Source organism: Zonotrichia leucophrys, chromosome 2 (assembly GCF_028769735.1).
Source record: "Zonotrichia leucophrys gambelii isolate GWCS_2022_RI chromosome 2, RI_Zleu_2.0, whole genome shotgun sequence".
NCBI lineage: Eukaryota > Metazoa > Chordata > Aves > Passeriformes > Passerellidae > Zonotrichia > Zonotrichia leucophrys.
In genome coordinates, this window is record NC_088171.1 from 40,538,400 (window position 1) to 40,554,230 (window position 15,831).

The 15,831-nt window shown below is 36.1% G+C and overlaps 1 protein-coding gene across 1 annotated transcript in view; it reads right to left on the minus strand.

Moving 5' to 3' along the window:
- Positions 1-15,831, minus strand: part of NEK10 (NIMA related kinase 10) — an 80,457-nt gene that overhangs the window by 46,979 nt on the left and 17,647 nt on the right. Inside the window, 3 exon segments of the mRNA XM_064703184.1 lie at positions 3,726-3,748; positions 5,808-5,826; positions 15,668-15,804. Of these exon segments, the coding sequence (XP_064559254.1) occupies positions 3,726-3,748; positions 5,808-5,826; positions 15,668-15,804 (179 nt within the window).

Consider the following 15,831-nt stretch of genomic DNA (forward strand, 5'->3'; position numbering starts at 1 on the left):
AAGAAAATCAACATACACACGAATTTGTAAATAATAATCAACAAAACCTACCCACAAATTACATTTACATATCCTCTTCTCCCAATTTAATAATTTGGCACATTGCTCTCCATAAAAATACACAGACTAGTTGTCTGAAAGAGGTATCACATAGTTAGTAACACTGTACTATCTCTCTAGTCATAAAATCATTTACCCCTGCTTGTGTAGATTAAATTGTGGAGAACCTACAATAGAGATACTGGGCAGTAACCCAGGAAAACAGCTTTCTTCCACAGAACAAATGCAGACACATGAGTCTGTCTGAAACCACAGGGTATTTAAATTCAAACTCTTTCAGTTGGAATAGATACAACAAACCAAGGAAAGACTAAGTTTAAACAATCCTTGATAGAGCTTTGAAATCTGGCTTCTATGAGAAAGCAAGCACCTGAACCAAGGCCAGACAAGAAACTAAACCCCAAGACTCAAATGAAAAGAGCAAACAGCTTTAACTGACCATCAAAGAAATGGTAAAATAGCAAAGAGGGTCTTTAGGAAATATCCAAGATAGAAAGATGCCACATAGTGGCACAAGAAATTCAAACAGCACACTATATACTGAGCAGCAAAGTAAAGGAGAACAAGAAATAGTAAGATTTAGAAATAGTAAGGATTTGCTAAGGTACTAATACAGCTAGCATCTTGCATATAGAATAGAATGGAAAAGGCAGAAATAAACTCACCAAAACTATTCTAAGTCCTGCAGTTCAGATGTCATAAGAACATAGTTTATCTTAATGTAACTCATTTAACACTACTTAAAACAAAAATGAAAGAAGAATTCCAGCAAACAAATGCCAGTAACATTGTACTAAAAGACATTTAGAAGATGATAAATTAGTCTGATTAAATGACTAATCTTATTCTAAGTGTTTGTTCATTATCATTATTATCTCTTCCAAAGAGATAATAATATAATGATTATTATACATTAAAATAATTCCTGTAGAACTTGTATAAGTTTTACAGAAATAACTATTTCTGAGAAGTACATTGTTGATTTATAATGTTTTATGGTAGTAAAACAGTACTATTTTTTTCCCTCAAGGTAGCAGTCTGAAGTCACCATGGAGCCTATAAAATTATTAGGTGCTACATTCCACCCCTCAGCATTAAAGTAACTCTTTAGAAGCTGGATCAGCACCATTCACTTGATAGAAAAGAAGTACAGAAAACTGTTTTCACATTCCCTTTCATGTAAACAACTTGCACTATGACTTTAGGCTACTTACAAGCCCTTGTGAGTACAACTCTACTCAGGTTAGGAAAAATTCATAATATGGACTAGTTCATGTTACTTATAAAGTGGCTGGTTTTCTTTTAGTCCAAGATTTTTTTTTTTCCTCCTTCTCTCCTGTCTAGTATTCAGTTATCTCTTATGGTGAGAATTGTATAATTGCCACTGGAACATTTTTCTGGAGATAAATACAGATATCTTCATGCTTTCTTACTTTGTTTCACATAATTTCCAGTTTTACCCCCAAGTATAATGCTATCTCACAACATGGTATTATGTATATTTCAAATGTCAGGTGACAGTAAACTAGACAAACTTCTTACTTAATAAAACCTATAAAAATTAAATCATTTGAACATCTGTTTGTAAGGCAGTCTCTGTCAAGTATTTATAATGTTCTTCCTTGAGGTTTATCCAGGTACCTTTTTAGTCCAGGTGCTCACAATGAAACATAATTTCTAAACAGAGCTGTCCTGTGGGTTACACACAGGGACAGTGCTGCCTGCCTGTCCAACCTATATTCTCCCTGTGGATTCCATCTCTAATTGGACTGGACATTTTGCTGATACACAGTATTATAAACTTACGTCTACACTACAACCAAATTTTCACAATTGTATTTCATTGCTATCTTTCATTCTCAGAGTGAACACTTGTATTAAACAACTTTCAGAAGATCCTCTGGTAAAAAAATCGGTATTGATGTACTGAAAGCATTATTTAACTTTTGTTACCTTTCTATTCAAATCAACAAATCCCCTCCAGGGGCCATCTGTTCCATGAAGGGCAAAACTAGCACAAGACCAATTTTCCACTAGCTTTCTGCTTCCTCTCACCATCACACAATACCTTCAGTTTCCTATTCTCTGGGTTATCTAAACACACCAAACTGCTGTCACACAACAGCATATCCTGCAGCTTATTTTGGAAATTTGGAAAAATTCAGATGAATTTAAAAACTTTTCTCACCAAGACTGAATTGTTTCGCTACTTGATAACCATCACCAAATTTTCACATACATTGAAAGAAGCTAAACTCTCAAACATACTTGAAATTGGTGAAATGTTTCAGATTCTATTTTTGGAGGAATAAAGTACTGCTGGGAAATCTCATAATCAGTTTGACCATATAGCATCATAAACGCTAAAAATAAAGTATTTCTGAAAATACAACACACTCCCTCAACTTAAATTACCTTTCCCAAAATAAAAATTCTTTAATTAAGCGAAAATATTATGTCACCATAATAAGCAATGCAGCTACTGCAGGTCTCTACATGAGAAATCATACCAGACTATTGATTTATGCAATGCTCTCACAACATATGGTTATAAAGAGAAGCAATCTGGTTAACACAACACAATACACAGACAAAGTGTGTACTCCCTAAACATAAATTAAGATCAACGAATATTTTTTCCTCCACAGCAGAGAAGATGAGGGAGTAAAATAAGATGTCCAATTGCCACTGAAATGGGAGTTTCTTCAAAACACCACAGCAAGAAAACTCCCCAACACTGGCACAAAAAGCTAAATAAACAAAATTGTTCTGTGCATCAGTTTTCTAACATTTGAAAAAAAATTTGTTTCAGAAAGATCAAGTTAGCTCACCAACTAAGGCAGAACTTTCTTGCCCGCTTCTTAATGACACCTGAGGGATCTACTCATAGTTTCTCAAGAGCTTTTAAAGATCAGTCAAGTTCTCGAGCAATTATGATGGGACTCTCAATTCCATCCAATCTCAAAATTAAGTTAATTTCCCAGAGTTCATCTAAATTGTCTCTATACATATACAGTTATATATATCTCTTGATCTGCTGGCAATATATCCTTTTTTTCCTAAATCATAATCCTTTTTTTGAAACAAAGAAATGGAAGGTATAATTGAAAGGAAACACCATTCTCTATAACAATGGACAATTGCTGTGTCTCTTCTGGGAAGGCCTTTGAGACAGCACAATAATAAAGACTGTCACCACTAACTTGGAGCAGATTGTTTCTAGTGACTTATGAGCTGCGAAAAGACTTCAGGATTCATTACCAATTCCCTAAAGCAATCTTTTCCTCAACTTTTAATGTATTAAGTGTAAACACCTCCGTTTAATACATTTGGTATTCTAAACACACACATTGCTGGATTTTTTAGTTCAGGGAGATAATCAATTAAAAGGAATCTAATTCGTGTGATAGTAGAATGCAACCTAGTATGAAGTAAAATTAAAAACCATCACAATTACAAAATATAATTATATAAGCCCCTCTCTAAACAAAAAACAGTGTCTGCAGTTATTTTATGATGACACAAGGTTCAAAAACTTGCATTAACAAATTGATTCAGCCAAGCCCAAATACAAACATTTTGGTACATACGGTGGTGTGTTTTAATCTGAAGCATTTTGCATAATATTTCTTAGTCAAATTTAAACAATAAGCATCAAATGCTACTTTTGATATTTATTGTCTTTCTTCTGCACAGTATTGTCTGCTCAAAGAAGGGTGGGTTGCATCTCAAACTACTCAAAACTATTACCTGTCAATTCAGAAGAAAGCTATTTCTGCCATTCTAAGATGAAAACAATCTCTCACTTCTCTTTCTCTTTTTGGTTTGGGGGGTTTTTTCGTGCATTGATAAGTAGGCAGTTTATTTGGTTTTTAATAGCCTTTAACATCTACTTAAATCATACAAAAAAGCACCATTAAAAAGTCTAGTCCAAGCACTGCTTAAGTCTACAGGGTCTGATTTCTCATTCAAGACTTGTCATAAAATACTCTGTCAGTTCATCTTATTCCTTGTGAACAGGCTTCCTTTCAAAAAGCCCACTGTCACACCCAGAACTAACCAAGCACCTTGAAGGTGGCCTCCAGTGTATGGTGCTGTTTGCAAAGCCTCTTTAGCATTCTTAAATTATTATGACATTGGAAGGACTAATATCTTAGCCTGTCATTTTAAATATTACTCAAGCATATATTTTAAATACAAAGACATCTGTACTCTATCCTTGTTCTCTTTTCTGACTGCAGACAGACAAGGATCACTGCTTCCATAATTTTGCCTGTGGAGTAGAACTGACAAGTAATGTCCCAAAAGACCACTTACTTGAGAGACTGCAACTTGTAAGGGACATTTTATCCTCAATCCTGCATCCAAATAACTGGATAAAGAGGTAGAAAAAGACCTGCCAAAGTTCTAGCTCTGATATGAACTTCTATGTACAAAGACAGGGTATAAGAATAATAATAAATATAGTATAAGCAAAAATTATATTTTAAAAAGTATTTAAATATACAGAACACGACTCTCAAAGAAAAATTTCCTGCAAAATATTAAAACCCCAAAAGATATCAGTGAAAACAAAATAGGCATCTAACAGAGGAAAAAGAAGAAATAAATGTAGATGGGATAAGAAAAATTACAATTCAGTGTGCCTCGGGGCCATGGCAGCATGGTTTTGACACCTCTGACACCTCTATTTTTAAACTGATGTTTAAAAGAGCAGAATAAATTCTCATCAACAGCTTCTCTTCCCAGCTGTAAGTGAACAAAACAAATTGATTATTTCAGAGAAGCTGAAAAAAAGATGGCACATAACTAGTTACACCAAACTCTTACTACACTTTATATACCCCAGCTATCACTCACAGATCCAATGTCACTCAGAAATTGTGCAATGCTTCAGGAATATTTGGATAAGCAATTAAGGCAGCCTTGCAATCCTCTTACCTTTGCTCACTAAGAGCTATAAGCATGTCTTCCAAGGTATGTGATAACATATTACAAGGTCTCACTCTTGAAGCCATTTTAGGATTTAGGGATTTCTAGGGAATAAGTGTCAATCATTATCATTCTGGCACTAGGAATTCACAAGCAACAATTTCAAAAATGGCAAAATGAATTATGTTCAACTGCCAAATGCCTGAGTTCTTGACTCTTAATTCAGAGGAACAACCATCAGCTCCCCTCATGTCTTGGACCTTTTAATTTGTTATCACATCCTGCAGGCCAAACATTCTCACAGGTGTAAGGCCTTCACATATGGTCGTGGTAATTGATACTGTTTACATACACCTTTTTATAATTTAAACACACATTTCCTTATCTATAAGGGTATTCTATATATAGATGAATAAGTTACTACATTACTGCAGCTCGTTCATTTTTGCACCAACTTAACCCACAGTAACCACCATGTGTTAAGAACAGGCAACATCAAAATAGGGAGACAACCAACTGTTGCAGAGTAGCTCGTGACTTACACCTTGTTCCTTACTTCATTGCAACTTCCCTGTCTGCTCCAAGAGTAACCATGAAGAGGGAAGTCCCTGGACTAAAAGCTACATGCAGGAGTACTTACCAGAAATATAGGATTACCTATTATTATAGGATAATAGGATTACCTATAGGTAATATATAAACACCTATATAGATAGATAGGTATACCTATATATATATGTATATAAATAACTATAGGATTACCTATATTATAGGATACCATTACTTACGCAAGTTTGCAGATTACTTGCCTTCACTTTGCAAGACCAAAGTCAGCTACAACAATAAAAAAAAGGGAACAAAAAGATTCACATCTCAATAGCCACCACCTCCACTGATTGAAGACAATCAGTGCTCAGTCACATCAGCTGAAAAGCTGGGGGAGGGTGAAAGGGAGGTTTGGGATTTTTTTATCTTTTACATTTCACAGAACTTGACTATAATATCTTTTTATCTCCACATTCATCCACAACTTACACTTGAATTAGGCCTATCTGCTTTAAAAATACCATAAGCACACTTCTGATGGTTTCAGTGTAAACTATGACCAGTTTCAGGTTTCTACTAATATATTTCAATAAACATACTACTAATATGACAATGCTATGTATCTAATAAGCAGTGATCTCATACTAATCTCAAATAATCTAAATCTATGGTAATTAGTTTTCTTTCCTTGAAATTATGATGATTGGGAAGGATGGACTTTACAAGAAATTTAATTTCAAAGGAGCATGGGGGTGGGGGGGTCTAATAGCTTGGTAGTTCATGCTCAAAAATGAAATTTGGTAAGAAATAATGGTGAATCTTAGCCTTAGCTTGTGAAAAAAGCTGTAGATTTAGATGATCATGTAATTATGTTAATAAAGTGCCTTGTGTAATTATCAGGTAGTCATTGACAAAATGGCACACACAGTCTTTAGAGATTATATTTTTAATCAAAGTTCCATGCAAACAGTTCAAGTTTGTTTTTCCCAATTCAATATTCTACTGCTGCCTCCACACAACAATGCAGTTAAGATGCATCACACTTCATTAAGTCCAAACACAAAGAGCAGAAAACATTATTGTACTTCATAAATCCTGTTAATAATTTTTGTATTGCAACGCAACTTCAGAAGAAGATTTTTGTTGTAAGTAACAAATCACAATGTTTAAAATATTCTAAGAACTTCTGTTCTACTTGGACAGAGCCCATAGCATGCCTATTCCAATTGCTTTCACTCTGACACAGTTCATAAAAATTTTATTTCAAAGTGTAACTACCCATCAAAAGAAGCTGGAGATGAGAAGAGATACAGGTAAGAAAAATTAGTTTCTGTTGGCTCTTGCTCAGTGTGAGCCTTCAGGGTCTGAAAAAGAGCAGTTCTTGAATTCAGAAAGGGCCTTTGATAAGAAAGCCAAATCTAGACGCTCAAGCCACAGATCATTTTTCTTTGAACAAAATGTCCAAAGAAGAACTAGCTCTGCAGTGCTTGGAAAATCTAAGTAGAAAGAATGCTAAATTAACAGGATAACCAAGAAGCCTCCCTTTTCCCTTGAGTTAAGGCAGTCCTCAGGCAGCTCACCACAAGAAATATTAATCCCCAAAGGACCAGAGGTTTTTGCAGTGTTGATACTTCCCTGTATTAATTGGGCTGAATCATTCTAAATTCCTTTCTTTAGAATTCTTCAAATAATATTTGATGAAGGAAGAGTATTGAGACATTACAACAATTCATAAATTCAGTTCCTGTTGAGAGATTTAGTAAAGGAAAGAAGGCAGCTGAACATCTCAGTTCTGGAAATAGTAGTTGATTGTAATACAACATGAGTGATTATGGAGAAAAAAAGAAAGCGAGGGAAAAATCAGCCAGATGGAGTAAATATATTCTCTTCACTTTAAGTCCTCAGAAATGGAGGGATAAAACCCTTTCAGTGGCAATTATTTTTTCCAAATTCGGCTAAACTTTGTTGACACCAGCAAGAAACTCCTACATAAAACTGGTGCTGCCAGAGCTAAGGAATGTAAAGCCCAGGACAATCTGCTTTACATTAAGCATAAATTTTTTTTCTTAGCTTTTTCAAGCCTATAATAGAGATTCAAATGAAAAAGAACTGCCAACTGTTGAACTACATAAAACTAAGGACATTGCTTCTTTTAATTTATTTAAGCATTTGTCTTAATAAATAAATAAATAGGTCTAAAAAGTTTAATATTCCATGATTATTTGGTATGTGATGCCAAAAGTTGCTACAATGACTAACAAACAAATGAAACATCTTCTGAGATCTGTGACAGGCCTGTCTCATTTATCATTAAATGAAGATATGACCAAATAGGAAGGTGACCCCTATTAATTAGTTTTATTTTAATTTTTTAAAAATTGTTAAAAATTAGTCAAACAAGTATACAAGACAATCCTCATACAGGAAGAAAAATTAAAATAATATGATGTAGTCATAACCCTTTAGATTCTGATCACCCTCCTTCTCTTTTTTCACCTGTTTACACTATGTTTAGAGTTGCAGAATAAGTGATAATGAAGCAAGGTGGTTTCAAAAAAGATTAAAAATCTGTGGAAGAGGGTATGAAGGAAAGACAGAACTATGAAAATAGGACTAGGCTTACTTAGATAGTATCTTAACCTCCTATTAATGGTCTCCTCAGTTTTCATGATAGCCAAATTACAGAAGCTTTCCAAATCTTAGCAGTCTCTTCCAATGAGCATTTCCGATACCTGCAATGGTTTTCTTATTACTCTTTTTATTAAGAGAATCTGGATTTTCATTTGCTGTTTCATTTCCCAAAATTCTGATCTAAATTTTTCTTCTGCAATATAAACAAGACAAAAATTATCCAGATATAACTTAACAACACTGATTTCATATCTGCAAGTTTCTTGCCTTAATTTATATCTGAACTCCATTTGAAAATGCCATTAATTTCTCCTAAAATCAAATACAAAATGGATTTGGTGTTCTTTTCTGTTCTCCAAAAGCAGCGCAAAAAAGAACAGCAAATCCACCCCATCTATGGACTTCAGACTTGCTCACATCAGATTTTCACTGTGTATCAGCTGAACAGTTTCTTCTTCTACCCTGAAGGGTAGAGAGGGATGGGAGAAAAACCCTTTGCTTCTCTTCAGCAAGTTTGCAATTGCTATCAAGCAGATTTATAAACAACTTACTGAGGTACAGCGATTTGGAGTATAAAATTACAACTTCATTTTCTATAAAAACATATGCCAAAATCAAGATAATTTGCAATTTAATCAACAACAGTACATACTTATTCTACTTTTACCCACCGATAGAATGTGAACAGAATTAACTTCTCATTCCCAAATAAATCTTTTAGCTATTCTATCATTCTCCTTTCTGTGTGCTTTTAATAATGCTTTGTAAACAATCTACTGCTAGATTTGTGAAGCTTGTAACTTCTGCACTAGGAACTTAAGCACTGATCCACATCTAGAACTGAGATTTGTGGAGAGATGTGATCATGGTATTAATTCACCAATGATTTCCAGAATGTTTCAATTACAATGTGAATATAAAAAAGTAGAAGATTCCACTCAGCGTATTATGAAAATAACTTTAAAAATAAAGTACTACAAGGACTTCCTTGAACCTCAGTGTGAAGGGTAGCAATTCTGATTATGAATATTAGATAAATGAGCCATATAATCTGCTAAAAAATTAGCACTTACTGATTCAAGTGAATCTGAGCAGTGACTAACACACAACAGACACTGGTTATGTCCACTTTATCTCATGGCCACTGCTTCTCTGGGCATGGAACAGAATCCAGAGCCAGTAAGTGTTTTATACAACACACTCAAGCAAATATTCTGAATTATAAAACTAACAGGGAACTTTCTTCCAGTACCCAGCAACTCTTTGAACTTTCCAAGTCACATTCATTTAACCATTCTAACACTCCATGGCTGCCTGCTATGATTAGAAGTTTATCCAACAGGTGAGTTGTCTCAAAACAAGCATTCCGCTGTTATATAATCCTAGGTTCAGACCCATACAGATCTTTCCAGATGCTATTTTATCATGTGAACTAAACATTAAACAGAACATACTTCCTAAAACAGAGTAGAGTACCCTTCACAATTCTCCTCGATACCAGCTCTGAAAGGTGTCTGAAAGTGATTCCACACAGCCCTCTGACCATTAAGGTGTAAACCTTTCTGCAGCTAAATGACACTGAGGAAAAGTGATGATCTACAGAGTCTTCTGTTTTGTCCTACAAACAGATGCAGCTATGGAGCTCTAGACAGAAATACACTGTGCTAGAACCAAAACACAGCTGCAGTAAAATATAGCTGCAATAAAAGCAGATACACATATTCAATTTAGAACTGTAACTTCTCAATGTCTTATATAAAAAGGCTGGGCAGATGAAAAGGAAAGCCACTGACAATATTGGTTCAATCAATCTCAAAAACCCTATAACAAAACAACTTTCAACCTGGCTGCACTTCAAATTCCACCTTTTTTGTGTATGTCTGAGACAATACATGAGACTTTCAGTCTGACCAGAGATGTACAGTTTTGGTTGTACTTTTCTATCAATTTAGACTGAGATGTCTTACAAAATTGCAGGTTGGCATGATTTAATATTTATATGTTCATAGCATTGGTAGTTCAATCAATTATGATTAAATGCTGTACCAGCATAAGAGATGGTAGTTATGGACCCCTTCCTATGGAATTTATGTCAAGAATTAAACAGAAAGGTTTAATTCTAAGTAGGGTGGGCACTTCTAGAGACTACAAAACAACAACATGCTTAAAGTTCTCTACAGTCAGAAACAGCTGACTGGGATCAGATTGTAAATGTCTGTTTACATTTGCAACAAAACACAACTTTATAGAGCCTGAAAAAGATTAGGATAATTCAAGTTTAATTGATATGTGTTAAAGATGTCCTGGGAAATAAAAAAAAGTTATACAATTTTCACATTAGAATGAAGCACCTCCTGGGCTTAGAACTTTTATTTCTGTCTTGCATAAAATCAAAAACAAAACCATAAAGAAAGATCTGAATAAAGAAAGTATCTAACCACACACATTGCTTAAGAAAAAGAAAACACAGTGTGACTATAAATATTCAAAAATTCCTCAGAATATTATTGTAGAATGGCTTGGGTAGGAAGGGATGTTAAGATTCTCTAGTTCCAAGCTCCCTGTCATGGGCTAGGACATCTTTCACTACACCAGGCTGCTCAGAGACCCATATAACTTGACCTTTAATACTTCTAGGGACAAGGCATCCAGAACTTCTGATTCCAGAGCCCCACCACCCCCCTGCCCCCATAAATAATTTCTTCCTCATATTTAATCTAAGTCTACTCTCTTTCAGTTTGAAGCCATAACCCTTTGTCTTGCAACTACAGGCCTTGTAAAAAGTCCTTCTCCAGCTCTCTTAATAGTCCCCTTTATGTTCAGAAAGGCGCACTAAGGTCTCCCCAGAGCTTTTTCTTCTCCAGGTTGAACAATCCCAACGCTTCCAACCTTTCCTCATAGCGGAGGTACTCCACTCCTCTAATCTGTGCAGTGGTTTTGGTTCGTCAGATCTCCCATGCAAAACCACCACAATCCTCTTCATAACCTTCCTCAGGATTGACTCCAACAGGTCCATGACCTTCTTGCGCTGAGGACCCAAGAGCTGGACACAGTACTTCAGGAAAGGTCTTACCAGAGAGTGAAGTATTATCTCAGGTATTGTATTTCTTTTTCAATAAGACCTATACACATGATATTCAGAGACCATCCCAAGAAGAGGTCCCTCAAATTTAATCTTGCATTGTGCCAGGCCAGCTGCAGATTTCTTTGTACGAATTCTTGTTTTCTTTCACCATAAGTCCCTGCCTACCAAGTTCTGCTGGAATTGTTCTACAAGTGCCACCTGTAGAACACTTCTCCATGAATTCAGGACAAATAAGTATAATTATTTATCAGGTTTATTGTTTTCCACTCTGACAGCAAGGTGGGAGTGTCTCCCACTCTATGCACTCCTATCCTTTTCGACCAACATGAAAGAAGAAACTGTGTAAGAGATCTTCAAGGGATTTGGAATATGATGATCCCATTCTCATACAGAAAGTACAAAATGCCTATCTGTGAATCCAAGAATTTTCTTAAAGCAGTTCATTGGTGTGGTTGTTGCAGAATTAAAGTCTGAATCTCTAAAAAGTCTTTCTCCATTGTATTGATCACTTCACTAGGTTTTTTTAATGAAAATACACCATAAGAGTCTGAAACAAAGGCACATCTCTAAAGACAATATTTTTAAGAATATTAGTTACAGACAAATGATCTGCCTTTATTATACTGTCAGCCTGCAGATTCTCATCGCAAGAGATTAACAAGAGTTACTATTTCCAGAAGGACTGATTGAGGAAAAGAAAATAGAGCAGTATTATAAGATTCTTTCATAAAGCAAAATAATTTCAGCCATATCCCACTTACAGTCACACAACTCTGCTTCACAGGCAGTTTACTACTCTAGTAAGATCAAGGCAAGTTTGGGTCAGTTTTCAGATTTGAAAGACTCCAGAAAATTGAATTCTCTCTATTTTGGATGAGCTTGCAGCTTGTAAACGCGGAAGTAACGTTTTTAGTAGATCTTAGAGCAGACCTTCTCTTTTTAAAAACCTGACAGGAAAAATTAAATTCATACATTTCTCAGCATTTTAGCATATGCTTCACATTCATCTGACATTTTGTTGTAACTTTGTCATGGTTTAGACCCAGTCAACAATCAAGCACCACGCACTCAATTTCTCACCTTCCTCACTGGGAAGGAGAAGCACAACAAAAGGAACTAAAAATGGGTCAGTGTAAAAACAGTTTGATGACTGAAACAAAATAAATTATTGTAATATTTCAGTATTGTAGTATTAGAATTTATTATAATATTAACCACAATTGTAATTAAAAGAAGGTGGGGCAGAATAAAACTCAAGAAAAATAAATTATGTTCACTGCAGTGCTTACCACCTGCTGAAAGGTGCCCAGCCAGTCCATGAGCAGCCATTGGCAACTCCTGGCAGTTTATATACTGGGGATGGCATTCCATGGTATGTAATATCCCTTAGGCTAGCTCAAGTCAACCATTCTGGATGTACTCCCTGGCCCTAGCTTGTAGTGCAGCTCCTCGTTGGCAGTGCATGGAAAACTGACAAGTCCTTGATTTAGAGTATACACTCCTCAGCAACAACTAAAACCTTAGTGTGTTATCAAAATACTGTCATCCTAAATTCAAAACACAGCACTGTACCAGCTACAAGAAAGAGAATTAACTCTATCCCAAACAAAATGAGGACAAACTTTCACCAAGAACACTTGAAATGTACTAAATGAACAGTAAATTTATCCTCAGCTATTGTGAGACATAATCATTAAGACCACAAACGCTCCAGTCTTTGGCATACACGGACTGTATGAGTTAGGAACAATACCACAGCATGCATCTATACAGTACATATTAACTATCATCAGAGAGAAAATAAATTCATCTTAATTTCATTAAGGTCATAAAAAAGCAAGGCTTAATAAAATTCAGAAACAATAGATAAAATTTCTTCAGCTCTCCCCAAAAATTCACTAGGTACTACACTAGTAGTAGCTGTAGGACTAAATAAAGTGTTTGTTTAAATACTGAAACAGTTTTGAACTAATTGCTGTAGAAATGACCCAAATAAGTTTCTGTTCTTCCAATTTTCCTGAACTCCTGTAAATCTTTGACAGAAATATAAATGCTTTTCAAGGGCAATTTTGAGCTTATACTTGAAAGTACATTTAGACTTCTCCATATTTAGAATGGACTAAGGATAAGGAAAGGTTGTTGAGACAAGAGTGCCCCTCAGTGGCAGTAGTTGATATAAAATACAATTATATGATACTTTAAAATAATATTTGGAATATTTATTTTCATCACTCAAAGACAATTGCACCATTAAATCTCAGTCTTTTAAAACTGCATCATTACTAAGACTCCAAAGGTGTTTAGCACATACCATTTCATAATGAATAAATTTAAATATGTAGATCATGAGGTAAAAATATTTACTATGAAACAACAGTTCCTAACTATTTATAGCTGAGTGTTTTGTGGATGGGTGTGCATGTGTGTCTTCAGTTTACTGTTATATTTAAAGAAGAAAAATGGAATTTTGCATAAAGACTTCTCCCAACAATTCTGCAGCATTCAAATTGTTTGTTTTCTTCAGTGTCATGCGCAGCAAGAAAACATGCAGCAGTTCTTTGAGAACTTCAAAAACTACAAGATCTGAATTTCCTGGAAGGCTTGCTCTGTGTACCAGGTTGTGTTAATTTGCTCAAAGACTAAAACTCTGCCATGCTTTGTACTGCTGACACACATATTGCTTTCAAAGTCTGTCTTGAAACCTGTCTAGGTTCCTTCCTCCACCCTGTGGTGATTACAGAAGCATTACTCAAGAATATTCACTACTAAAAACTTATACAAAAAGCACCTCACTGCAATTTCATGACAGAATTGGAATGGAATAGACAGCTGGTTATTTCAATATTTTTGCTAATTTAAATAAAAACAGGCCTTGAAGCATAACTATAGTTTAAACATTTTAAGGCTAAATCATCTCCATGATATTTACCATCCATAGTTGCAAAAAATATAGCTCTGGCTGATGACACAATATTTGCATCAGCAATTATTTTACTTCAGTGCTTGGGAAGGTCATGGAACAGATCCTCCTAGAAGCTATGCTAAGCCTCATGTAGGAGAGGGAGGTGATTTGAGATGGTCAGCATGGCTTCAACAAGGACAAGTCCTTCCTGACCATAGTGACCTTCTATGAAGGACTGACTACATCAGTAGACAATGGAAGGGCTACAAATGTCATTCATCAAGTGTTCTGAAAAGCTTTTGGCATGGTTCCCCAAAACAGCAATTAATGAGTGGACTGCTAGATGGATTAGAAATTGGTTGGATGGTTGCATCCAGAGGGTAATGATCAATGGCTCAAAGTCCCAATGGACACCAGTGACAAACAGTGTCCCTCCAGGATCCATACTGTAATATATACATTATTGACATAGATGGAGGGATCAGTCTAAATAAATTGCAGATGACACCAAGCTGAGGGGTGCAGTTGGCACACCTGGAGATGGGATGCCATCCAGAGAGACCTGGACAAGCTCAAGAAATGCGCCCATGGGAATCTCACTCAGTTGAACAAGACCAAGAGCAAGGTGCTGCACCTGGGTCAGGGAACCCCTGGTATCAACAGAGGCTGGGAATGAACAGATGGAGAGCAGCCCTGGAGAGAAGGACTCAGAGGTGCTGGTGGGTGAGAGGACGTGATCCAGCCATGGGCACTCACAGCACAGAAACCCAAATGGCTCCTGGGCTGTGTCCAAAGCAGCGTGGGCAGCAGGGCAAGGGAGGGGATTCTGCCCCTCTGCTTCCCTCTGGTGAGACCCCACCTGGAACCCTGCATCCAGCTCTAGGGTCCACCACAGGAAGGTCATCAACCTGTTGGAATGAGTCCAGAGGATTACCGACAAGATGATCAGAGGGATGGAGCACCTCTCCTGTTAGGGGAGGCTGAGAGAACTTGGTTTATTCAGCCTGGAGAAGAGAAGGCTCTAGAGTGACCTTATAGGGGCTTTCCAGTACCTGAAGGGAGCCCATGAGCAAGATGCAGAAGAACTTTTAACAACAGCACATAGTGACTGGACAAGGGGGAATGGTTTCAAACTGGAAAAGGTAGGTTTAGATAAGACATTAGGAAAAATTCTTTACTGTGAGGGTGGTGAGGTACTGGAACAGGTCATCCACCCCTGGGAGTGTTTAAGGTCAAGATGCATGAGACTGTGAGCAACCCGGTCTAGAGAAAGGCCCTCTGCGTGGGGGGGTGTGGTGTGTTGAAAATAGATTATATTTAAGATCCCTTTCAATCCAGTCCATTCTGTGATTCAATGATTTCATACAACAGTATAATAATGCAATAATTTACTAGCTTCTAAGAATGATAACCAACACGCAGGAATCTGAAACCGTCTCAGAGTTTCAGTAAAGAAATGCTTCTCAGGTACATCTTGAGAAATTGTCTCCAAGCAAAGCAGTTCTACTTAATAATTGTAGCTTTGTCTTTATCCTCCAACATGATATTGTTCACAGTGAGATCTCAATGAACAATCCTTTTCTCTTTATGCAAATAACAAAGAGCTAGACAAAGTTAAAAACCAAACAGAAAGAGCTTCACAAAGATTCTTAACTACAACCTAAATAAAGACATA